The sequence below is a fragment of the Bufo bufo genome, chromosome 1 (assembly GCF_905171765.1).
Source record: "Bufo bufo chromosome 1, aBufBuf1.1, whole genome shotgun sequence".
NCBI lineage: Eukaryota > Metazoa > Chordata > Amphibia > Anura > Bufonidae > Bufo > Bufo bufo.
In genome coordinates this window covers 24,334,876-24,362,065 of record NC_053389.1, presented here as the reverse complement: position 1 = coordinate 24,362,065, position 27,190 = coordinate 24,334,876, and the positions used below count along the sequence as shown (strand labels likewise).

The 27,190-nt window shown below is 43.5% G+C and overlaps 1 protein-coding gene across 2 annotated transcripts in view; it reads right to left on the bottom strand.

Moving 5' to 3' along the window:
- LOC120992370 overlaps positions 1-27,190 on the bottom strand; it is an 82,842-nt gene that overhangs the window by 25,495 nt on the left and 30,157 nt on the right. For both annotated transcript variants that reach the window (XM_040421324.1, XM_040421316.1), the window contains one exon: positions 21,944-22,090. In XM_040421324.1, coding sequence (XP_040277258.1) covers positions 21,944-22,090 — 147 coding nt within the window. The remainder of the gene's footprint in view (positions 1-21,943; positions 22,091-27,190) is intronic.

Below are 27,190 nucleotides of genomic sequence, written 5' to 3'. Positions count from 1 at the left end.
TGGTAAAACCGGACAAGAGGATTAATAAACGCAAAGATAAGGAAGCATCGGAGCCTCAATATAATACAGAGGGTCATCTAACACAGTGTTTATTAACTGTATTTATATATTACATTTTCTTTTTTAATTTTTTTAAATATCGGCCCACCACCATCAGCCAGAGATATCAAAGGGAGAACCTCATACACACATGAAAGTTTTTCCCATTAATAATAAGGGGTATAAAAAAGTGATACAAAAGGGGGATAGTCATCACTTATGTCAGTCCCCCTAAATAATGATAAACAAAAAGGGGGAAGGACAAAAAGTGTAGCAAAGATAAGATGACCTGGTAAATATATCACCATGGAAACAAGATGCTTCTTGCATCGATTTAGTCCAGTTAAAGGGCAACATACCAACAATAAATCACTTATTCCTGAAGGGAAGTACATATTTGGACGAACAGGAAATTTTAGATGAAACATGTAAAGTTAAGCCTTTCGTTCAACCCAAGTGGGGACTGGGACTGAAAGCGGTATATCCAAGAAGCTTCTTTTTTAAGAATCTTCTTGTCCCAATCACCTTTCCTCTCGGGTAGGGGAACTACCTCGAGGACAGAGAAACGAGCAGAGCCCACATCACCCATATAGCAGTTGTTAAAATGATGGGCCACGGGTGTATCTTTTAGTTTTTTAATGTCATTTAGATGCTCGCAGACCCTTCTTCGAAGTTCTCTTTTCGTCTTGCCAATGTAGTCCATACGACAGTTACATTGGCAAATGTATACAATGCCTTTAGTTCTGCAATTTGCAAAATCCAGGATGGCAAAGGAGCGTTGTGTAACAGAGCAGGTCACTGTCTTTGACGTATTGATAAAATTACAGGCCTTACACGATCCGTATCTGAAGACACCCAGAGGCTTGCAGTCTAACCAGGTACCCTCTTTTTTGGGGCCCTCATAGTGGCTGTGAACTAAACGGTCCTGCAAGCTCCTTCCTTTCCGGTAGGTCACTTGGGGATATTCCCTGATCACCTGCATTTGATCGGGGTCCATTGTTAGTACTGGCCAGTGTCTTCTCAAAATGGAGATCACTTCCTTATTGCTAGAGTCGAAGGTGGAGATTAGACGGATCAGATCCTCGTCTGAACTGTTTCTGTGCCTTGGCATCAACAGGTCTTCCCTTCTCTTCGACTCTGCATATTGGAAAGACTCCCTTAGAAGGGGCAGGGGATAACCTCTCTGTAGTAGTCTGTTTTTTTAGTTTTCGTGTTTCCGAGTAGAAATTGCTTCCCGAGGAACAGTTCCTGCGAACCCGCAGGTACTGTCCCCTGGGGATCCCCCTCTTCACAGTCGTAGGATGTGACTATCCCAGTGAAGGATGCTATTGATTGCCGTCGGTTTTCGATACACTGAAGTGCTAAGGGTCCCCTCAGTTTTTTTCACCACTATATCGAGGAACATAATCTTCTCCATCTGGGTCTCAAAGGTGAAGCTCAGGCCAATATCGTTTTGGTTTAGAGTGTTGATAAACTTGTGGAAAGCGGACGTACTGCGACGTACCAGATCAGGAACACATCGTCGATGTAACAAGTCCAAAAGGTGATATTCTCGCTCCACCAACGGTGCTGGTCTGGGAAGACAAATTTGTCCTCCCACCAACCCAAGAGGAGGTTGGCATAGGTCGGGGCACAGGAATTCCCCAATTCCGTCCCCCTGAGTTGGTGGTAAAAGGAACCATTGAACAGAAAAAAATTATGGGTTAGGGTGTATTCTAGGAGCCGTAGGATAAAATCTACGACCCCTTGAGTAGTGGCCTCCTCTAATTGTTTCTTTTGTATTTGGAATGCCTGCCCCCTCGGAGTCAGAGAAGTCAGGTTCAGAGGATGATATTTCTGAAAACTGTAGGCCCTATTCTCTCTGAATTCTCCCAGGTCTTTAATAAATTGTCTATGCTTCCTCTCCTTGATGAGGTTCTGGAATCTGTCTACGTTGTTTGTAGGGAAGATTCCCTTTTATCAAAATCAGGATCAGATTAAATTTTTAAGGCTGATTCTATGAGTGTTTTTAATTTAGCTGATGTATTTTCAAAGATTCTTTTTTCCTCATCAAGGAGAAGTGACATCCATTTTAGGAAGCTACAGGTAATTTCTTGCTCCCATTTACTTAGGAATTCAGGAGACTGAATACGTTCTGCTGGTCTGGTAAATAAAGTCATTTGATAATTACCTAGAACATAAAGTTGTTCCTAGAGGCAAACATATTCCCCTTAGACCAGCAGAATGTATTCAGTCTCCTGATTTTGATAAAAGGGAATCTTCCCTACAAACAGCCGTAGACAGATTCCAGAACCTCATCAAGGAGAGGAAGCATAGACAATTTATTAAAGACGTGGGAGAATTCAGAGAGAATAGGGCCTACAGTTTTGTGAGGAGCAACATCTCACAGACTGATTCAGAAATATCATCCTCTGAACCTGACTTCTCTGACTCCGAGGGGGCAGGCATTCCAAGTACAAGAGGAACAATTAGAGGAGGCCGCTATTCAAGGGGTTGTAGAGCTGGCCAGAGATGGCGGGGATCAAGGGGACAGAGAGGCAATTACTGGGGTGGACAGGGGGGTGGATACTCAGGTCCCATGCCACCAGGGCCCCAGAGTCGTACCCAAAAAGACAGTACACCCCAGCAAATTCCGCATCAAAGTCTTGCCAACACTGCCTCCTTACCTGCTCTAAATTCTATACCGTCTTCTTCTTCCTCCTCCTCTTTTTAGCCAAAGGCCCGGCCTCTTACCAGTTAAGGGACCGCAACAAGAACAATTGACAGACCAATTACAGGTAATTAATCTTTCTGACTATAGTTTGACTCCTGCTGAGAGGAGCCTCCTACAGAAGGGATTATCCTTTGTGCCCACGATAAGACATGATACCTTTACGTGGGTTATCTTAATCTATTTGGGAGAAAGCTGAAGTGGCACAAATTTTTCAAAAACTATAATAAAAAAACGTGTTTAGATCTGGGAATCAACCCAGAGGACTTCCCTGACTTTCAAAATCTCATGGAATTTTTGGAAGAGGGCACAAGAACACCTGGGAAAGGACCTTTTACGGAACTACGATCCCGGAGTAGAGATGTCGCGAACATAAAATTTTCTGTTCGCGGACGGCGAACGCAAATTTCTGCAAATGTTCGCGAACGGGCGAAACGGGCGAACCGCCATAGACTTCAATAGGCAGGCGAATGTTAAAACCCACAGGGACTCTTTCTAGCCACAGTAGTGATGGAAAAGTTGTTTCAAGGGGACTAACACCTGGACTGTGCCATGCCGGAGGGGGATCCATGGCAAAACTCCCATGGAAAATTACATAGTTGACGCAGAGTTGGATTTTAATCCATAAAGGGCATAAATCACCTAACAATCCATTTTTTTTTTAACAACGTGGTTTAAAACATCCAGTGTGTGTATAAGATCAGGTATGATGTTGTATCGATCAGGTAGTGTAAGGGTTATGCCCGCTTCACAGACATTGGCAGACCAAACTCCCCTTTTAATGCACCGCAAACAACCGCAAACAGCCCATTTGCCCAACCGCAAACTCCACATTTGTAGCCATGTCCCGTTGATGTCATTAAAGGTTTCTTCCTCCACCCAGCCACGTACAACACCAAGGGTCCCGGAAAGGTGAATTGAATAGATTTTTCGAACGGGGAGATGGTTAAAAAAACGCTGGCTCCCTCCCCTTTGTTTGAATCCACGGTCACTGCGTCTGTGCCGTGCAATTTACTGCCCCACCCGATATGAGTGGTATTTTCTATAGTTCTCTCTTCTCATCAGTTTAATCCCTGTTACGTCCCCAATCTGGGGTCCATTTATTAAATAAATTTTTCGAACGGGGAGATGGTTAAAAAAATGCTGGCTCCCTCCCCTTTGTTTGAATCCACGCCACGGTCACTGCGTCTGCGCCGTGCAATTTACTGCAACACCAGATATGAGTGGTATTTTCTGTAGTTCTTACTTCTCATCAGTTTAATCCCTGTTACGTCCCCAATCTGGGGTCCATTTATTAAATAGATTTTTCGAATGGGGAGATGGTTAAAAAAATGCTGGCTCCCTCCCCTTTGTTTGAATCCACGCCACGGTCACTGCGTCTGCGCCGTTCAATTTACTGTCCCACCCTATATGAGTGCTATTTTCTGTAGTTCTCTCCTCTCATCAGTTTAATCCCTGTTACGTCCCCAATCTGGGGTTCATTTATTAAATAGATTTTTCGAACGGGGAGATGGTTAAAAAAACGCTGGCTCACTCCCCTTTGTTTGAATCCACGCCACGGTCACTGCGTCTGCGCCGTGCAATTTACTGCCCCACCTGATATGAGTGGTATTTTCTGTAGTTCTCTCTTCTCATCAGTTTAATCCCTGTTACGTCCCATATCAGGGTGGGATTGCCTTTTGTGAAAAAAAATTTAAGCCGGGTACCTTCGACTGCCTTCACAGTGACAGACCAAACTCTGATACACCAAACTGAATTAATTTTAGGAACCGGGAGATGGAAAAAGCAGCTTGGTCGGTCCTCTTACTCCCAAGTTGGGGCACTGCGCGTGCATGGAGCAATGTGCTGTGACACCCTATATGAGTGGTGTCTTAACTAGTACTATTCCTATCAGTTTAATCCCTGTTACGTCCCCTGTCCGGGGACGTGTGTCGAATTGATTAACCATTGTCGAATTAACAAACCATTACGACATCCTGGAATAATTTAGTTCTGAGCTTTGTATTTGCTTTGTATTGGAATTGATGGGGATTTTTTTAAATTGTCTGCATTATTTCTAATAAACTATTAAGAGACTTTATTATGATTTTTTTATTTTATGTATTAAAAATCCACCCATACAACTTAAAAAATAAAAAATAAAAAATGTAAGTTTTTTCTATGAAAAATTATCCAGCCGATCGCTTTTGGTCTGATCATAATAAAGCAACGGCTTTATCATCTGGGGTGTGGCAACATTGCCAACACACTCATAGAGGTGATGATCGCTTCATTGTGATACGCAAGCCACTTCACCACGACAAGGTAACGATCACGAAGGGGAATTGACACTTGTATGTGCCTTTTTTTTTTGTTTGTTTTTGCAGCCACAGTGCAGCACCAGAAGCCAAAAAAATTAGGCATGTACACATGCCTGAAAAATAATGGTATTTTTGCAGCCGCTGTTGTAGCAGCGGCTGGAAAAATTGATGTTTTCCAGGCAGAAAGGTGACTAAAACATTGCGGCTTGAACCCTATTTGTTGGCGGAGAATTCACGAAAGTCTTTCGGTATGCAGACATTAAATACAGCAGCGTGGGAACCATTTTGAGGCCAAGGCATGTCATCAGGCCTTTTGTTAGTCAAACGTATCCCCCACTGTCAGTCCCTTCGGGATCCATGCCTCATTCATCTTAATGAAGGTGAGGTAATCAACACTTTTTTGACCGAGGAGACTTCTTTTGTCAGTGACAATGCCTCCTGCTGCACTGAAGGTCCTTTCTGACAGGACACTTGAAGCGGGGCAGGCCAGAAGTTCTATCGCAAACTGGGATAGCTCAGGCCACAGGTCAAGCCTGCACACCCAGTAGTCAAGGGGTTCATCGCTCCTCAGAGTGTCGATATCTGCGGTTAAGGCGAGGTAGTCTGCTACCTGTCGGTCGAGTCGTTCTCTAAGGCTGGATCCCGAAGGGCTGTGGCGATGTGTAGGACTGAAAAAGCTCTGCATGTCCTCCATCAACAACACATCTGTAAAGCGTCCTATCTTTGCCGCCGTGGTCGTGGTAGGAGGAGGATTACTTTTACCTCTCCCCCTGTTAGATTCCCGTTGTGCTGTGACATTCCCCTTATAAGCTGTGTAAAGCATATTTTTTAGTTTTGTTTTGAACTGCTGCATCCTTTCTGAATTTCGGTAAGTTGGTAACATTTCCGCCACTTTCTGCTTATAACGGGGGTCTAGTAGCGTGGCCACCCAGTACAGGTCGTTCTCCTTCATCCTTTTTATATGAGGGTCCCTCAACAGACATGACAGCATGAAAGACCCCATTTGCACAAGGTTGGATGCCGAGCTACTCATTTCCCGTTCCTCGTCCTCACTGATGTCATTGACGGTCTGTTCTTCACCCCAGCCACGTACAACACCACGGGTCCCAGATAGGTGACAACAACGAGCACCCTGGGATGCCTGCTGTGGTTCAGGGCGGACAGGAGTGCTGGTCCGGTGTGGCTCTCTGCTTTCAGGCAAGTCAACCCCAAGACAGCGTGACACTGTCGTATCCAGGATGTGGAATAGCCCCTGGGGAGCTGGGGGGATTCAGTTGATGTGCAGCCAGACACCGCAGCAGAAGAGGACTCAGCCGAGGAGGTTATCGAAGAGGATGGAGAAGGAGGAGTAGAGGAGGTGGCAGTAGGCCTGCCTGCAAGTCGTGGCGGTGTCACCAACTCCGCTGCAGAGCCACGCATTCCATGCTTGTCAGCCGTCAGCAGGTTGACCCAATGTGCAGTGTAGGTGATATACCTGCCCTGACCGTGCTTTGCAGACCAGGTATTAGTGGTCAGATGGACCCTTGCCCCAACACTGTATGCCAGAGATGCCATGACTTCCTTTTCAATCACTGAGTAGATGGTTTGGGATTGCCTTTTTTGAAAAAAAAATTTGTCGGGGTACCTTCCACTGTGGTGTCCCAATAGCGACAAATTTTTTGAAGGCTTCAGACTCCACCAGCTGGTATGGTAAAAGCTGGCGGGCTAAGAGTTCCGTCAAGCCAGCTGTCAGACGCCGGGCAAGGGGGTGACTCTGTGACATTGGCTTCCTACGCTCAAACATTTCCTTTACAGACACCTGACTGTGGGCAGATGAGATGGAACGGCTGAAGGTGAGAGGCGGAGTGGCGGGTGGTTGAGAGGGGGCAAGGAGGACAGCAGTGGTTGACGTGGCTGAAGATGCTGGACCAAGAGGAGGATGGTGGCTTTGAGCTTGTGTGCTGCTTCTACTCGTCATCATGTGTTGATCCCATAGGCGTTTGTGATGTTCGATCATGTGCCTTCGCAAAGCAGTTGTACCTAGGTGGGTGTTGGATTTCCCACGACTCAGTTTCTTTTAGCACAGGTTGCAAATGGCATCGCTGTTGTCAGAGGCAGACACACAAAAAAAATGCCACACTGCTGAGCTTTGCAATGACGGCATTCTGGTGGTGGCAACAGCATGTGTTGATTGGCGTGCTGTCTGGCTGACCCCGGGTGCCGATACATGCTGTCTGACTGTGCCACTAGCTCCTAGCGACGACCTCCCCCTGCTTCCAACTCGTCTCCTCCTTCTCTCTGTCTCCCCTTCTGAACTTTCCCCCTCTTCTTCTTCTCTTCGAGCAGGCACCCACGTGACATCCACGGACACGTCGTCATCATCAACCACTTCACTTGTATCTGACACCTCAGCAAAGGAAGCAGCAGCGGGTACAACATCATCATCATCATCACACTGCACGTCCATGTGTGTAATGCTGCCTGACTGAGACATATCCCTGTTATCTCCATCCTCGAAATAATGGTTGCGCATCACTAATTTCATCCAACTGATGTGTAAATAACTCCTCTGAGGGATCAAGTGAAGCGGCTGTGGTGGCTGTGGTGGTAGTGGTGGTGGTGGCGGCGGGCGGGAGAGTGGTAACTTGAGAGCAGGTGACCAAAGCTGAGCTGGAGGAGGATGGTGCGTCAAGGTTCTTAGCGGAAGCTGTTGAAGATTGGGTGTCCTGTGTAAGCCAGTCAACTATTTCCTCCGAATTTTTTGGGTTCAGGGTACGTGGCCTCTGAATACTGGGCATTATTCCAGGGCCAGTGGAAATCACAGCACCACGAACACGACGGCCCCTGCGGCGTGGTCTGCCTCTGCCTGTCATTTTTTATTAGATACTGTAAGTGTTACTATGCGTGCAAGGTACTGTGCCACCCTATATAAGTGGTGGGCAGTGGGCACAGTACAGTCTGTGTGGGCCTGACACACACTGGCTTGCAAATGTGATTAGATCACAGAAAAATATTAAATAGAATTTTTATTTATCTGCAAGGTATTTGTGAGTGAGTGACACCCTGTAACGGTATAAGTGGAGGCCTAGCCACTAGCCAGTGGCCACAATACAGTCTGTGTGGGCCTGACACACACTGGCTTGCAACTGTGATTAGATCACAGAAAAATATTAAATAGAATTTCTTTTTATCTGCGAGGTATTTTCTGTCACACCCTGTATGAATGGTGTGCACACAGTACTGTCTGTGAATGAGCCTGCAGCCTCTCACACACGGGCAGGCAACTGGGTTGGTGGGAGGACAAATTTGTCTTCCCAGACCAGCACCGTTGGTGGAGCGAGAATATCACCTTTTGGACTCGTTACATCGACGATGTGTTCCTGATCTGGGAGGGCAGTACGTCCGCTTTCCACAAGTTTATCAACACTCTAAACCAAAATGATATTGGCCTGAGCTTAACCTTTGAGAACCAGATGGAGCAGATTATGCTCCTCGATATAGTGGTGAAAAAAACTGAGGGGACCCTTAGCACTTCAGTGTATCGAAAACCGACGGCAACCAATAGCATCCTTCACTGGGATAGTCACCATCCCACGGCTGTGAAGAGGGGGATCCCCAGGGGACAGTACCTGCGGGTTCGCAGGAACTGTTCCTCGGGAAGCAATTTCTACTCAGAATCACGAAAACTAAAAAACAGACTACTACAGAGAGGTTATCCCCTGCCCCTTCTAAGGGAGTCTTTCCAATATGCAGAGTCGAAGAGAAGGGAAGACCTGTTGATGCCAAGACACAGAGACAGTTCAGACGAGGATCTGATCCGTCTAATCTCCACCTTCGACTCTAGCGATAAGGAAGTGATCTCCATTTTGAGAAGACACTGGCCAGTACTAACAATGGACCCCGATCAAATGCAGGTGATCAGGGAATATCCCCAAGTGACCTACCGGAAAGGAAGGAGCTTAAAGGACCGTTTAGTTCACAGCCACTATGAGGGCCCCAAAAAAGAAGGTACCTGGTTAGACCGCAAGCCTCTGGGTGTCTTCAGATGCGGATCTTGTAAGGCCTGTAATTTTATCAATACGTCAAAGACAGTGACCTGCTCTGTTACACAACGCTCCTTTGCCATCCGGGATTTTACAAATTGCAGAACTAAAGGCGTTGTATACATTTGCCAATGTAACTGTCCTATGGACTACATTGGCAAGACGAAAATAGAACTTCGAAGAAGGGTCTGCGAGCATTTAAATGACATTAAAAAACTAAAAGATACACCAGTGGCCCATCATTTTAACAACTGCCATATGGGTGATGTGGGCTCTGCTCGTTTCTCTGTCCTCGAGGTAGTTCCCCTACCCGAGAGGAAAGGTGAATGGGACAAGAAGATTCTTAAAAAAGAAGCTTCTTCGATATACCGCTTTAAGTCCCAGTCCCCACTTGGGTTGAACGAAAGGCTTAACTTTACATGTTTCATCTAAAATTTCCTGTTCGTCCAAATATGTACTTCCCTTCAGGAATAAGTGATTTATTGTTGGTATGTTGCCCTTTAACTGGACTAATCGATGCGAGAAGCATCTTGTTTCCATGGTGATATATTTACCAGGTCATCTTATCTTTGCTACACTTTTTGTCCTTCCCCCTTTTTGTTTATCATTATTTAGGGGGACTGACATAAGTGATGACTATCCCCCTTTTGTATCACTTTTTTATACCCCTTATTATTAATGGGAAAAACTTTCATGTGTGTATGAGGTTCTCCCTTTGATATCTCTGGCTGATGGTGGTGGGCCGATATTTAAAAAAATTAAAAAAGAAAATGTAATATATAAATACAGTTAATAAACACTGTGTTAGATGATCCTCTGTATTATATTGAGGCTCTGATGCTTCCTTATCTTTGCGTTTATTAATCCTCTTGTCCGGTTTTACCATAGCGATATTCTGTTTGACGATGGGTTCCACTGATGAGTTCCATTAGGGAGCCGGGAACTGACGTCTTAGCACTTCCGGTATTCGCATCCAGCCTCATGCGGTTCACGATGCGTTCCATGATACCGGAAGTCACATGTACAGGAGGATTTGCACTCCAAAATGCGGTCCAGATGCCGGAAGGAGGTCTGTGGCGTCCGGAAGTTTGTGCTGGGGAGCGCGGGTTTTAAATAGTTGGCGCCACCACGGCCAGAGTCAGCTCCTGGCACATACAACTTGGCGTTTTTTGTGGGAAATCCACCATCCTCCCGCTTGTGAGTAGGAAAAGTGCCTTGATATTTATGTTTCTTGCTCTGGCATTGGTTGATTGATATGGCTTTGTTTATATCCTTTCTTTTAGGCATCATTAGTGGGATAGAGAGCTCTCTTGTTTTTTCCTTGGTGAAAAAAAACGCTGTGTTGACATCTGGCTGTAGAGCTAAGTATCATATTTCTATCATTTTTGTATATCTACCCCAATTTATTTACCCCCTGATGAGCCTGACAAATGGTAGGCGAAACGCGTCGGGACTTTCGCGTTGACGGTGGTGATGTCCATTCCATAGGACAACCAACCACCCTCTACCTTACTGTTATTATCTTTCTCCCTGGTTAGGGTGTACTAGGGACCGGATAGCACTAGGTTCGGGGACAGGGAACCTCCACCATCAGGGGGTCGCCCTGGGCTCAGCAGTCTTCAGGGCCTGTAGGGTAAGTTTTTTTTCTGCCCCGCCCTTGTGGACTATACCTATATCCATTTACCTAAACCTTGAGTGTCTATTCCATCACTATGAATGTTTTTCTTGTTGGGGGCCACTACTCCCCTATGTAAAAATCGTGGTAACTGTAGTACACTACTGTTGGTATCTGCATACCTATACCCGCTTGATTATTAATAAAGGTATTTTTAAAAGTCACATTTTCTGTATACTTGTAATTTAATAAAGCATTACTTTCATCAGGCCATTTTACCATACACATAAGATTTTCTATCAACTTTTATTATGAGTTAAATGACGTGGACAAAAATGAACTGAAGAAAGACCTCTCCAAGTGTTTTGTGGGATTCAAACCTGAGACTGCTACAGTATATGCAAGGAAGAAGACCTTACCTCCAGGCTATAGTCTTACCATATTGATAGCACCATTTTTGGTATACTTAGAAAGCTAATACGTAGTATTTGCAATGGAAACCAATGTTACAGTTGAAAGAAAAAGTATGTGAACCCTTTGGAATGATATGGATTTCTGCACAAATTGGCCATAAAATGTGATCTGATCTTCATCTAAGTCACAACAATAGACAATCACAGTCTGCTTAAACTAATAACACACAAAGAATTAAATGTTGCCATGTTTTTATTGAAGACACCATGTAAACATTCACAGTGCAGGTGGAAAAAGTATGTGAACCCTTGGATTTAATAACTAGTTGAACCTCCTTTGGCAGCAATAACTTCAACCAAACGTTTCCTGTAGTTGCAGATCAGACGTGCTCAACGGTCAGGAGTAATTCTTGACCATTCCTCTTTACAGAACTGTTTCAGTTCAGCAATATTCTTGGGATGTCTGGTGCGAATCGCTTTCTTGAGGTTATGCCACAGAATCTCACCCATCTTCAGGTGGTGGACAGATGGCCTTAAGTCCTCCTGCAAAATGTCTTGATAAACTTGGGAATTCATTTTTCCTTTGATGATAGCAATCTGTCCAGGCCATGACGCAGCAAAGCAGCCCCAAACCATGATGCCCCCACCACCATATTTCACAGTTGGGATGAGGTTTTGATGTTGGTGTGCTGTGCCTCTTTTTCTCCACACATAGTGTTGTGTGTTTCTTCCAAACAACTCAACTTTGGTTTCATCTGTCCACAGAATATTTTGCCAGTACTGCTGTGGAACATCCAGGTGCTCTTGTGCATACTGTAAACGTGCAGCAATGGTTTTTTTGGACAGCAGTGGCTTTCTCTGTAGTATCCTCCCATGAAATCCATTCTTGTTTAGTGTTTTACGTATCGTAGATTTGCTAACAGGGATGTTAGAATATGCCAGAGACTTTTGTAAGTCTTTAGCTGACACTCTAGGATTCTTCTTCACCTCATTGAGTAGTCTGCGCTGTGCTCTTGCAGTCATCTTTACAGGACGGCCACTCCTAGGGACAGTAGCAGCAGTGCTGAACTTTCTCCATTTATAGACAATTTGTCTTACCGAGGACTAATAAACAGCAAGGCTTTTGGAGATACTTTTATAACCCTTTCCAGCTTTATGCAAGTCAATATTTCTTAATTGTCGGTCTTCTGAGAGCTCTTTTGTGCGAGGCATCATTCACATCAGGCAATGCTTCTTGTGAAAAGCAAACCCAGAACTGGTGTGTGTTTTTTATAGGGCAGGGCAGCTGTAACCAACACCTCCAAACTCATCTCATTGATTGGACTCCAGTTGGCTGACACCTCACTCCAATTAGCTCTTGGAGATGTTATTAGTCTAGGAGTTCACATACTTTTTCCACCTGCACTGTGAATGTGTTCATGGTGTGTTCAATAAAAACACGGTAACATTTAATTCTTTGTGTGTTATTAGTTTAAGCAGACTGTGATTGTCTATTGTTGTGACTTAGATGAAGATCAGATCACATTTTATGACCAATTTGTGCAGAAATCCATAATATTCCAAAGGGTTCACATACTTTTTCTTGCAGCTGTTTATATACTGACTTTCTAAGAATAAAAAAATATGGAAAGGCTATAACCTGGAGCTAAGGTCTTCTGCCTTGCATATAGCAGTCTCAGATTTAAATCCCATTTAAATTTCTCTATTCAGTTAATTTTATTTCTCTTTCATTTAACCAATAATAAAAGTTGATAGAAATTAAAATCTTACTGCATGTGTATGGTAAAATGGCCTGATGGAAGAAATGCTGCAGTTCATATCATGTTATGATGCCATTCAATGATGAGTTTTACTTCTTTCCTGATACCTATACATCTGAGGAGTAACCAGGGGCAAATCTGCAATGAGGCAATGAGGCAATGAGGCTTTGCAGAAGGATTCTCAATGTGATTTAGGTCTGGACTTTGACTAGGCCATCCTAACACATACAGTTCTAACCCACTCCATTGTAGCTCTGGCTGTATGCTTAGGGTTGTTGTCCTTCTGGAAGTTGAACCTCCACCCAAGTCTCAAGTCTTTTGCAGCCTTTACCAAGTTTTCCTCCAGGATTGCCATGAATTTAGCGCCATTCATCTCCCCATGAACTCTGACCAGCTTCCATGTCCTTCTGAAGAAAAGCATCCCCACAGCATGAGGCTGGGGGGCTGATATATGAGGCTGGGAGTGATATATGATGTTGGGGCTGACATGAGGCTGGGGTCTGATATATTAGGCTGGGGTCTGATATATGAGGCTGGGGGCTGATATATGAGGCAGGGGGCAGATATACGAGGCTGGGGGCTGATATATAAGGATGGGGGGCTGATATATGAGGCTGGGGGCTTATATATGAGGCTGGGGGGCTGATATATGAGGCTGGGGGCTGACATGAGGCTGGGGGATGATATATGATGCTGGGTGGCTGATATATAAGGCTGAAGAGTTACAAACCGGATTCCAAAAAAGTTGGGACACTATACAAATCGTAAATAAAAAATGAATGCAATGATGTGGAGGTGCCAACTTCTAATATTTTATTCAGAATAGAACATAAATCACAGAACAAAAGTTTAAACTGAGAAAATGTACCATTTTAAGGGAAAAATATGTTGAATCAGAATTTCATGGTGTCAACAAATCCCAAAAAAGTTGGGACAAGGCCATTTTCACCACTGTGTGGCATCTCCCCTTCTTCTTACAACACTCAACAGACGTCTGGGGACCGAGGAGACCAGTTTCTCAAGTTTAGAAATAGGAATGCTCTCCCATTCTTGTCTAATACAGGCCTCTAACTGTTCAATCGTCTTGGGCCTTCTTTGTTGCACCTTCCTCTTTATGATGCGCCAAATGTTCTCTATAGGTGAAAGATCTGGACTGCAGACTGGCCATTTCAGTACCCGGATCCTTCTCCTACGCAGCCATGATGTTGTGATTGATGCAGAATGTGGTCTGGCATTATCTTGTTGAAAAATGCAGGGTCTTCCCTGAAAGAGATGACGTCTGGATGGGAGCATATGTTGTTCTAGAACCTGAATATATTTTTCTGCATTGATGGTGCCTTTCCAGACATGCAAGCTGCCCATGCCACACGCACTCATGCAACCCCATACCATCAGAGATGCAGGCTTCTGAACTGAGCGTTGATAACAACTTGGGTTGTCCTTGTCCTCTTTGGTCCGGATGACATGGCGTCCCAGATTTCCAAAAAGAACTTCGAATCGTGACTCGTCTGACCACAGAACAGTCTTCCATTTTGCCACACTCCATTTTAAATGATCCCTGGCCCAGTGAAAACGCCTGAGCTTGTGGATCTTGCTTAGAAATGGCTTCTTCTTTGCACTGTAGAGTTTCAGCTGGCAACGGCGGATGGCACGGTGGATTGTGTTCACTGACAATGGTTTGTGAAAGTATTCCTGAGCCCATTCTGTGATTTCCTTTACAGTAGCATTCCTGTTTGTGGTGCAGTGTCGTTTAAGGGCCCGGAGATCACGGGCATCCAGTATGGTTTTACGGCCTTGACCCTTACGCACAGAGATTGTTCCAGATTCTCTGAATCTTCAGATGATGTTATGCACAGTTGATGATGATAGATGCAAAGTCTTTGCAATTTTTCGCTGGGTAACACCTTTCTGATATTGCTCCACTACCTTTCTGCGCAACATTGTGGGAATTGGTGATCCTCTACCCATCTTGGCTTCTGAGAGACACTGCCACTCTGAGAAGCTCTTTTTATACCCAATCATGTTGCCAATTGACCTAATTAGTGTTAATTGGTCTTCCAGCTCTTCGTTATGCTCAAATTTACTTTTTCCAGCCTCTTATTGCTACTTGTCCCAACTTTTTTGGGATTTGTTGACACCGTGAAAATTTGAATCAACGTATTTTTCCTTTAAAATGATACATTTACTCGGATTAAACGATTGATCTGTCATTTACGTTCTATTACAAATAAAATATTGACATTTGCCATCTCCACATCATTGCATTCAGTTTTTATTCACAATTTGTTTAGTGTCATAACTTTTTTGGAATCCGGTTTGTATATATGAGGCTGGGGGCGGATATATGAGGCTGAAGAATTGATATATGAGGCTGGGGGCTGATTTATGGCATTCGGGAGGCTGATATATGGCATTGGGGGGCTGATATGAGGTTTGATTGAGGGTCTTATTAACATTGGGGGTCTGATTGGGGCTCAGCTGAGGTCTGATTAACATTGGGGGTCTGACTGCTGGTCTGACCTGAGGTGTAATGGAAAATATTTTTTTCTTATTGTCCTCCTCTAAAATCTAGGTGCGTCTTATAGGGAAAAAATACGGTTACTTTCTTGCTCCTTCTCCCGATCTCCTTTGCCCTTTGCGTACGTCGCGCGCCGTGACGTCACGTGGAGGCACTGCAAAGCTAGGGTGAGCCGAGTCCCGGTGTCCTTCCTGAACTGCAGAGCGGTGCCCACTTCCAGCCCTAAGCCCAGTTGCCCAGAGCACTGATCCTGAGCCTGCTGGAGTCTTCAGAACTGTAAGTATTTACAGTATTTTTGTGTGTGTTGTGGTGGAGGGTGTGATTGTATGCTAGGGTGTGGGAAGGCGGGATCCAGGGGGCCCAAGTAAATTCTTGCCCAGGGTCCAATCAATATTAACCCCTTAAGGACCGGGCCCTTTTTCACCTTAAGGACCAGGCAGATTTTTGCAAATCTGACATGTGTCCCTTTATGTGGTGATAACTTTAAAACACTTTTACTTATCCAAGTCATTCTGAGATTATTTTCTCGTCACATATTTTAATTCATGACAGTGGTAAAATTAAGCCCAAAAATTTCATTTTTATTTATAAAAAAATACAAAATTTACAAAAAATTTAGAAAAATTCGCAACTTTCCAAATTTCAATTTCTCTGCTTTTAAAACAGATAGTGATACCTCCTAAAATTGTTATTATTTTACATTCCCCATATGTCTACTTCATGTTTTTGATCATTTTGTGAATGCCATTTTATTTTTTGGGGACGTTAGAAGGCTTATAAGTTTAGAAGCAAATCTTTACAATTTTTAGAACATTTTCAAATCCCACTTTTTAAGGGCCAGTTCAGGTCTGAAGTCACTTTGTTAGGCTTGCACAATAGAAACCACCCAAAAATGACCACATTTTAGAAAGTACACCCCTAAAGGTATTCAAAACTGATTTTACAAACTTTGTTAACCCTTTAGGTGTTCCACAAGAATTAATGGAAAATGGAGATGAAATTTCTTAATTTCACTTTTTTGGCAGATTTTTCGTTTTAATCCATTTTTTCCAGTTACAAAGCAAGGGTTAACAGCCAAACAAAATTCTATATTTATTGCCCTGATTCTGTAGTTTACAGAAACACCCCATATGTGGTCGTAAACTGCTGTATGGGCACACGGCAGGGCGCAGAAGGAAAGGAATGCCATATGGTTTTTAGAAGGCAGATTTTGATGGACTGTTTTTTTGACACCATGTCCCATTTGAAGCCACCCTGATGCACCCCTAGAGTAGAAACTCCAAAAAGTGACCTCATTTTAGAAACTACACCCCTAAAGGTATTCAAAAATGATTTTACAAACTTTGTTAGCCCTTTAGGTGTTCCACAAGAATTAATGGTAAATGGAGATGAAATTTCAAAATTTCACTTTTTTGTCAGATTTTCCATTTTAATATTTTTTTCCGCTAACAAAGCAAGGTTACCAGCAAAAAAAAACGTCAATATTTATTGCCCTGATTCTGTAGTTTACAGAACCACCCCATATGTGGTCAAAAACTTCTGTATGGCCACACGACAGGGCGCAGAAGGAAAGGAACGCCATATGGTTTTTAGAAGGCAGATTTTGATGGACTGTTTATTTGACACCATGTCCCATTTGAAGCCATCCTGATGCACCTCTAGAGTAGAAATTCCTAAAAAGTGACTCCATTTTAGAAACAACAACACTCAAGGTATTCAAAACTGATTTTACAAACGTTGTTAACCCTTTAAGTGCTCCACAAGAATTAATAGTAAATGGAGATGACATTTGAGAATTCACCTTTTCTGGCAGATTTTCCATTTTAATAATTTTTTTCCGCTAACAAAACAAAGGTTAACAGCCAAACAAAACTCAATATTTATTGCCCTGATTCTGTAGTTTACAGAAACACCCCATATGTGGTCAAAAACACGGCAGGGCGCAGAAGGAAAGGAATGCCATATGGTTTTTGGAGGGCAGATTTCACTGGGATAATTTTAACTTACCATGTCACATTTGAAGACCCCTTGATGCACCCCTAGAGTAGAAACTACAAGTGACCCCATTTTGGAAACTATGCGATAAGCTGGCAGTTTTGTTGGTACTATTTTAGGGTACAGATGATTTTTGGTTGCTGTAATAAAAGCATTTTTGAAACAAAAAAAAAAATCATGTTTTAGTGTCTCCATAGTCTGAGAGCCATAGTTTTTTTTTATTTTTTGGGCGATTGTCCAATGTGGGAGCTCATTTTTTGCGGGATGAGGTGACGGTTAGATTGGTACTATTTTTGGGGGCATACGCCTTTTTGATCACTTGGTGTTGCACTTTTAGTGATGTAAGGTGACAAAAATTGCTTTTTTTTACACTGTTTTTATTTTGTATTTTTTGTGGTGTCTATCGGATGGGGTGGATCATGTGATATTTTTTTTTTACTTGAAACTTTTTTTTTTTTATTCAAAACACTTTTATTTATTCTGTATTGTAATGCATTGCCTGTTCGTGTACTACATTGAGTAGTACACAAACAGGTTGCCTAGTTCTCCTCGGCACCAGTAGAAGGCAGGTCACGAAGCTATGCAGGGCATTGGGCAGCCTCTGCACAGCATCGGGCTGCCTTGTCACGCATCGAGTCCCCGCCACAGCACCGCGGGGACTCGATGCGCTGCTTCACCCGCCGCAAACCACTTCCCTGTCGCGGTCAGCGCGGACTGCTGCATAGAAGGGATTAATCCGCCAGCATCGCTGTTTGGATACAGCAGGGGCCCGGCTACCAGGGACTGCTGGACCCCTGCAGTGATCGGGCGCTCACCGCTCCGGTGCCCGCCCCCGATCATCCCGAAGTGCATGTACGTCGGAATGCATTCTGGCAATGCATCCCCCGCCGTACATATATGGCGGAATGCGTTAAGGGATTAAAGACGGCCCTGCTTGTATCTTCAAGATACGGGGGAGCCTGGGTCACGTATTTCTGCAAGAAAAAGTCTATATATTCTGTAAGTCTGCTGGTAAGGGAATTAATTCCAGAGACTATAGGTCTCCCAGGGGGGGTTGTCCAAACTTTTAGGAATCTTCGGTAGCAGGCATATGACCTGAAAACAAAACAGTTATGTCCCTATATACCATATAACTGCTTCCCCCTGCCTCCCTGCACTGCCTGTAGTGAGCGCTTACCGCTCCCGGCAGCTGCTTCATTAGTCCGCACGCCTGTAGTGCAAGGGGAAAGCTCCCTGACAGCGCTGGCCATGCTTAAGATTCCTGCGCCCACCAGGCTGTGAGGGAGCAGGGCAGGCAGAGACCCGCAGCTCCCGCACAGCCCGTCTCTCCTATGCTAATAGAAGAGGGATGGCCCTTAGCAACGCTCATTTGACATTTGAGAGAGTGCTGCTAAGGGACATTTCAGACCCAGTTTTCTACTAAAAATAAACGTTTTCCCTAAACAAAGTACATTACAAAAATGTTCCCTGTCACTGTTCCTACACATTAGCAAAAAAAAATAAAAATGAAACGGCAGTTACACTTTAAAAGCTTGTTGATTGGCTGCCCTGCAGCCTTTCAACAAGCTTTATTAATTGCCTGAACACCGAACTCGACCCAAACTTTTCTGGCAAAGTTTGAGTTTGGGTCCGGGTACCCAAAATCGTAAAGTTTGGTACAGACCCGAACTTTACATAATGCTACATTGTTGATTTTTTGATCCATAAGCCATGTGTGTTCTTTTGTTTTTATTCACCATGCCTTTCAGCATGTGTTGTCAATTTCATTTTAGGAGGAGCTTGTAGTTAGTGTGTCCACCTGTTTCTAGGTGGAGGCGCTATATATTCAACCTCCTCCTCAGTATGTGTATGTCATGAGGAAGGATCGCTATTGTCCCTGATCCGAAACATGTTGACTGGAGTGTAACTGGCTTTTAATCTGCACTGAAAAATAAAGGTAACATTTTAATCGAGCTGGACTTCTTTTTCTCCTTTACTTAAGTTACGCTGTGGTTCCCAGCATGGTCCGTGCTCGGTGCAACAGGGTTTGAGCACGCCTGCCTTTTTCTTTTTGCTTACAGTTCAGGTTCGCTCCATACTACAAAGAGCTTGTCTACAGCGTATTTATCTCCCTCAAATAAAACTTCAGAGGACACCAGAGACAAAAGAACATTTCTTTACCTTCATGGAAAGAATATTCCAGAATAACCATGCAGAAATTGCACCCGTGCTCCAAGACTCCGAGGAGTGTTGGTACTTAGCCATATTCTGCGTCTATCATCCTAAAAAACCAAGGAAGATAAGAGTAGTATTTGACTTAAGCGTCAGGTGCGAAGGTGTATTGCTAAACTATATCTTACTGTCTTGTCCAGACCTCAACAACAGATTTATGGAGGTACTTCTACGCTTCCGCAGAGATTCAGTAGCATTTATGGCCGACATACAGATGTAGCAGGGTTAACACACAAACTCTTAACTCAAATTTCTTAACTCATCACATTATCTTGAAACAAAAGCTATTGAAAAGCAATTGAAGGTGTTTGATTTAAGGGAGTCTTTCACCTAAAATGACTATTATAGAACACTAACACCAGGATCTCCATTATGGTCCCCATATTAGAATGCTACTTACCATATTGCTGTCCGTCGCTGATTTTCGCTAACAAACATTTTTATTTAATATGGTAAATAGGCTCTGAAGGTGCCCAGGAGCGGTGTTCAAGCATCCAGTGGCCAAGTCCCTCGTTGCTTTTCATACCAAATCCCTCCCCTTTCACCCCTCTGGCCCGCCCTAGGTTCTTCAGAAATCCAGCGCCAGCGCCGTTCAAAAGATTTGCCGCGCCTGCACACTTCATTCCACATTAAGGGCAGAGGCACAAGAGCGTTTAATGCGCATGTGCCGGCCCGTACATCTAGCCGGCCTTGTGTCTCTGCCCATAATGGTTAATGAAGTGTGCAGGCGCATCAAATCTTTTAAACGGCGCTGGCGCTGGATTTCTGAAGAACCTAGGGCGGGACGGAAGAGTGAAAGGGGAGGGATTTGGTATGAAAAGCGACGAGGGGCCTGCAGAACCTAATTAACATATTGAATAAAAGTGTTTTTTAAAGGACAGCAATATGGTAAGTAGCATTCTAATATGGGGAATATAATGGAGATCCTGGTGTTAGTGTTCTATAATGGTCATTTTAGGTGAAAGACTCCCTTTAACGCATTTAGTTTTTGCTAACACGTCTCATAAACCATGTGTTTTAACTCTACTACATCCGTACAACAGATGTTCCACTACTTCCTCGTCAAGGAAGAACACAGAAACTACTTGAGGTTCTTCTGGTATCGTAACCACGAACCCAGTGAAGACATTGTAGAGTACCGAATAAGAGTGCACATCTTCAGAAACAGTCCTTCCACTGCAGTCACTATCTACATTCAGCCTGAGAGGGTAAAGCAAAGTATGGGTTGGATGTCAGGTCCTTTGTGGAAAAGGATTTTTATGTGGATGACTGCTTGAAATCCACACCCACGAACGAGACCGCAATTAGTCTCTTGAAAAGGGCCCAATAAATGCTCGCTCTATCTAATTTAAGGTTGAACAAAATAGCCTCCAACAGCCGTGAGTTAATGGAGGCCTTCTCACCCCAAGACCATTCAAGTGATCTAAAAGACTAAGCTCTGCTTGCCATGGAGGCAAAAGCCTAAAGCCTCAAGAGCCAGGAGATTAGTTCTTCGGCTGAAGATATGTTAGACTACAGAGTGAAATGCAGCATAAAGAAGAAGCCGTTATAAAGTCAGCCTGTCAGTACTGCAGTGAGAGAAACAAATATAGCAGGGTTGAGTTTGCCTGCCAGTTTAATGCTAAAGCCTGCTGGAACCAAGACAAAGCATGTAAACTATTGGAAGAAATGTTTTCTGCAAGTAAAGCTGCTGTTGAACTTTATCTCAAGGTCTGGACTCAAGTTATTTCTTCAAATCCCTCAATTATTCCCCCTATTTATTGCTTCAGGGCCAAAGCCTGGGGTCCAGCGGTATCCAGGTAGGAGCACCGTGACACACATAAAGAGACATTTTAGGCCACACTATACCACTCGGCATTCCTACTAAACCTGGGACAGTATATAAAGGGCCCTAGGGGGAGGCCGCCCGTTGCACTGTCATTATAAATGTTATAGTACATGCTATCCTATGCTTTATACTTCTACATGTTTTTTGTATTCTTGTAGTTTTACCACACATGTACAATCTCTCACTCCGCGCAGAGTACAACCTGTTGACCAATAAACAAGTTAGACTACAAAGAACAGGAAGAGTTTACTGTGTGAACGTGTATGAAGACAGAACAAGTGATGCAAGATAATCAGCTTGGAAAAATAAAACTGTCGGGTTACTTGCAAAGACCTGCAGAGCTAGACAGACATGTTTTGTTCTTTAAAACCGACCATCTTGTTCCATTCATGTCAGGATATGTCGAGCCAAGAGGAAAGATAGAGAGGGGCGCATCAGAATGTCAATTCACTTATGTGGAATCTAAAATTGTTTTTCATTTTTAAATGACAAGTACAGAACACATAGAAATAGCCAGGAATATATGACTCACAATTGCCGTTCACAGCGCAGTTGGTAGTATTGCCATAACATAACGTGCCCATCCTGATTTGTAGTTGCTGTAGACGCATGCTGCCCAAGAAGTTACATTTAGATGCACATTCATATGTCCTGGCCAAAATGTCAGCCATCTTTTGACCTGCAAATAAACATAACAAAGTTTTGAGTTAAAAGCGTTTCTCTCTCCACTGGACCTTCTTGTTAATGGTTATTTGACAAAAAACAACAACAACTGATCACAGGATAACCCTCTGCTGGGACCTCCAGCAATCAGCTCTGTGGGCATTCAATTTTCCATCAGCGCCTCCGCAGGGGAAATCAGGTATTACCCAGTGTCCATTCTAATTGGTGGAATGTCTGTTTAATAGAAGACAGGAGAGGTCCTCCAGAGTAAGAGATAATCTTAACCCCTTTTTGAAGAGCTGGCTGTGGACTAAAGATTCCACAATTTGCTGATCCGCAAAACACTACGGTCGTGTAAATGTGGTCTAAGACAGCGTCAGAATGGCCAACCAGAGCACAGGAGAATCTGCTGACACTGTCACATGACTGCCTGCCTGCTGTCCATTCATGGCGCTGTGAGCGCAGCGCTGCTTGGATATTAAACCCGAGCCCCACAGCGGCACTGCCTGTGTGCATGTGCTGTTTGAGAGCGAGCAGACAGAGGGAGTGGAGGGGTGTGTTCTGCTGCCCCACTGTGTTATCGCTGGTGTTACATAGGACTGCAGGTGACATCTACAACATTATCTGTACTCAGAGTGATCACTGTGTTATCTGTGGTGTTACATAGGACTGCAGGTAACATCTACTACATTATCTGTACTCAGAGAGTTATCACTGTGTTATCTGTGGTGTTACATAGGACTGCAGGTGACATCTGCAACATTATCTGTACTCAGAGTGATCACTGTGTTATCTGTGGTGTTACATAGGACTGCAGGTGACATCTACAACATTATCTGTACTCAGAGAGTTATCACTGTGTTATCGCTGGTGTTACATAGGACTGCAGGTGACATCTACAACATTATCTGTACTCAGAGTTTTTACTGTGTTATCTGTGGCATTACATAGGACTGCAGATGAAATCTCCTATATTATCTGTACTCAGAGACTTATCACTGTGTTATCTGAGGTGTTACATAGGACTACAGGTCACATCTACTACATTATCTGTATTCAGAGAGTTATCACTGTGTTATATGTGGTGTTACATAGGACTGCAGGTGACATGTACTGCATTATCTGTATTCAGAGAGTTATCACTGTGTTATATGTGGTGTTACATAGGACTGCAGGTGACATCTCCTACATTATCTGTATTCAGAGAGTTATCACTGTGTTATATGTGGTGTTACATAGGACTGCAGGTGACATCTACTACATTATCTGTACTCAGAGAGTTATCACTGTGTTATATGTGGTGTTACATAGGACTGCAGGTGACATCTACTATATTATCTGTATTCAGAGAGTTATCACTGTGTTATCGCTGGTGTTACATAGGACTGCAGGTACCATCTACTACACTATCCGTACTCAGAGAGTTATCACTGTGTTATCTGAGGTGTTACATAGGACTGCAGGTGACATCTACTACATTATCTGTACTCAGAGAGTTATCACTGTGTTATCGCTGGTGTTACATAGAACTGCAGGTGACATCTCCTACATTATCTGTATTCAGAGAGTTATCACTGTGTTATATGTGGTGTTACATAGGACTGCAGGTGACATCTACTACATTATCTGTATTCAGAGAGTTATCACTGTGTTATATGTGGTGTTACATAGGACTGCAGGTGACATCTACTACATTATCTGTACTCAGAGAGTTTTCACTGTATTATCTGTGGCATTACATAGGACTGCAGATGAAATCTCCTACATTATCTGTACTCAGAGAGTTATCACTGTGTTATCTGTGGTGTTACATAGGACTGCAGGTGAAATCTCTTACATTATCTGTACTCAGAGAGTTATCACTGTGTTATCTGTGGTGTTACATAGGACTGCAGGTGACATCTACTGCATTATCTGTACTCAGAGAGTTATCACTGTGTTATCTTCCAAACCATAAGTGACACATCCGGATCGGAAGTAATGTGGACCAACTTCCGCGTGGATGCACATGGGGGACCAGATTACCATTACCTATAACTATATATATATGTAAGTCATTTTATGTATTTTATATGGTCCTGAAGAAGGGGACCTCTATGGTAAACCCTGAAACACGTCAAGCTTATTTCCTCATTAACTACTTTCCTTTTATTGGAGTCCTCTGATCCATCTTGCTGAACGGACGGGTGGTTGGTATTCTACAGACGACCTCGGAGGTGAGGGATGCAAGTGTCTTGAGTTTATCTTGCACCCCCTCCCTGGTGAAGTATTCCATGCGGTATACTGTAATTTTAACTCCAAGTTTTCTGGCTGGTTAACAGATAAACGGGTCTACCACTTTTATAAGCATCCCTAGCGTTTTTACCACTTAGTAACTTTCTATGTGGGCACTCTGTGTATATTGGCGCCTCACGCCTTTCTTTCTTTACATTTTATCACAGTCTCACGCTGATTAATGAAGTCTGTTTAATTCTCTTTAGTAGGTTGCTGCCTCGTCTTCCACCACTCTGCTCATCTATCTTATACAACAAGGACTTACTACCAGTGAACATCACCTTCTTTTGTCTCATTGGTGTCCCTCCCGACCCCTTTCCCTTACTCCCAATATCTGTGGGACAGCCTTCCACCTACTGAGTAGGGCAAAAAACACTTAGCTAGTTAACTCATGTACAGCTGTTGAAATCACAAGCATAACCTAGAAAATGCAATAAACTCTTAGACCTCATGCACAGGACTGCCGTGGCCGTATTGCGGCCCTCAAACAGCGGGTCCGCAATATGCGGGCACCGGCCGCGTGCTCACCGCATCACATATACGGACCCATTCACTTGAATGGGTCCACAATCCGGAAGGTGCGGTGTGGAATGAAGGCACAGAACCCCACGGGCCACAGAAGCAATCCGGAGTGCTTCCGTGGGGTTTCTCTCTGTGCCTCCACACCACAAAAAAAATAGAACTTGTTTTTTGTAATGCGGATGGATCACGAACCCATTCAAGTCCCCAATGGAAAGAACAGCCGAGCATCTGCCGTGTGCATGACGCCTTAACCCCTTAAAGACCGGGCCTATTTCCATTTTTAAGTTTTGGATTTTTCCTTCCCACGTTACAATAGCCATAACATTTTTATTTTTCTGTTCATATAGTTATATGAGGGCTTATTTTTTGCGGGACAAAATGCATATTTAAATGCCATTATTTTATTTACCAAGTCTTGTATTAGAAAACAGGAAAAAAAAATCTCTGTGTGGCAAAAAAATAAATAAAAAAAATAAATAAAATTGAATTCCTGCAAGTTTCTTGGGGTTTTGACATCACATCGTTCACAATGTACTGAAAATGACCTGACGTCCTTATTCTGTGACTAAATACCAATGCGGCAATACCAAACTTGAATATATACCATATATATATATATATATATATATTTTTTTACTACTTTTCAAAAAAATTAAAAGCTTTGGAAAAATATACATTTTCTTTGCATTGCTTATCATTTTCTGACAACCATAACTTAATTATTTCAGTCTACTGAGCTGTGTAATGGCTTGTTTTTTGTGTAACAAACTGTCGTTTTTATTGGTACCATTTTTGTAGTATGTAAGAGTTTTTGATCACCTTTATTACATTTTTTGGGGAGACAAGATGACAATAAAAATGGCAAATCGTGTGTTTTTCATTTTTTTTCATTATGGCGTGTGTTTTATATATTTTATAGGTAAAATTGCGAAAGAGGGTGATTTAAACTTTTAATATATTGTGTTTTTTAAAAAACAATTTAAACTTTTATTTTTTTTATAAATATTAGCCCCCTTAGGGACTAGAACCTGGGATCTTTTGATCCCCTCTCCTATTCACCCTAATAGATCTCTATTAGGATTTTTACAGTCTCCATTCTGAGCCGTGCCTCGTGCATAGCTCAGTATGGAGAAAGCCATGGCAGGCCTGGAACCATTCAGCAGCGTCCAGGCTGCCATGGCAACCGATTGTAGCACTGCAATTTCACTGCTGGGGCTCCGAACGGAAGGAAGAAGGAGCCACAACGCTCTGCCGTCACTCACAAGTCCACCGATTAGCGTTGATCGTGGCACCTGAGGGGTTAAAAAAAAGGGAAGAGGCGGGTGTCGGCTATATGATGCAGCCAGCAACCGCAGTGTATGGAGTGGGCCCGCTGCAGAGGCCCGCTCCATACACACGTAGGCACATAACGCCATATATATATATGGCGCTATGGGTTAAGGTGGCCAGTAGAAACCCTTCTAGCAGTGATCCAATTAATTATTAACCCTTCTAGAAGTGATCCAATTAATAATTAACCCTTCTAGCAGTGATCCCCTGAGTCACTGTAGTGAGACAGTAGCATAGTTGACAAGGTTATAAAACAACATACACTGAACAAAAATATAAATGCAACACTTTCGGTTTTGCTCCCATTTTGCATGAGCTGAACTCAAAGATCTGAAACATTTTCTACATACACAAAAGACCCATTACTCTCCAATATTGTTCACAAATCTGTCGAAATCTGTGTTATTGAGCACTTCTCCTTTGCCGAGATAATCCATCCAACCTCACAGGTGTGGCATATCAAGGTGCTGATTAGACATCATGAATATTGCACAGGTGTGCCTTAGACTGCCCACAATAATAGTCCACTCTGAAATGTGCAGTTTGATCACACAGCACAATGCCACAGATGTCGCACCGTTTGAGGGAGCGTGCAATTGGCATGCTGACTGCAGGAATGTCTACCAGAGCTGTTGCCTGTGAAATGAATGTTCATTTCTCTACCATAAGTCGTCTCTAGTGACTTGAGTGGGCAAATGCTCACATTCGATGGCGTCAGGCACGTTGGAGAGGCATTCTGTTCACGGATGAGTCCCGGTTTTTACTGTTCAGGGCAGATGGGGGTCATTCACACTGTAGGGACACTGTTATGGGGGATCTGTGGATGGCACATAGCATAAGATGCATATGTGTCATCCACAGATTCCCCCATCACAGTACCATCCAGAGATCCCCATAACAGAGCCATCCAGAGATCCCCTATAACAGTGCTATCCAGAGATCCCCCATAACAGTGCCATCCACAGATCCCCCATAACAGTGCCATCAACAG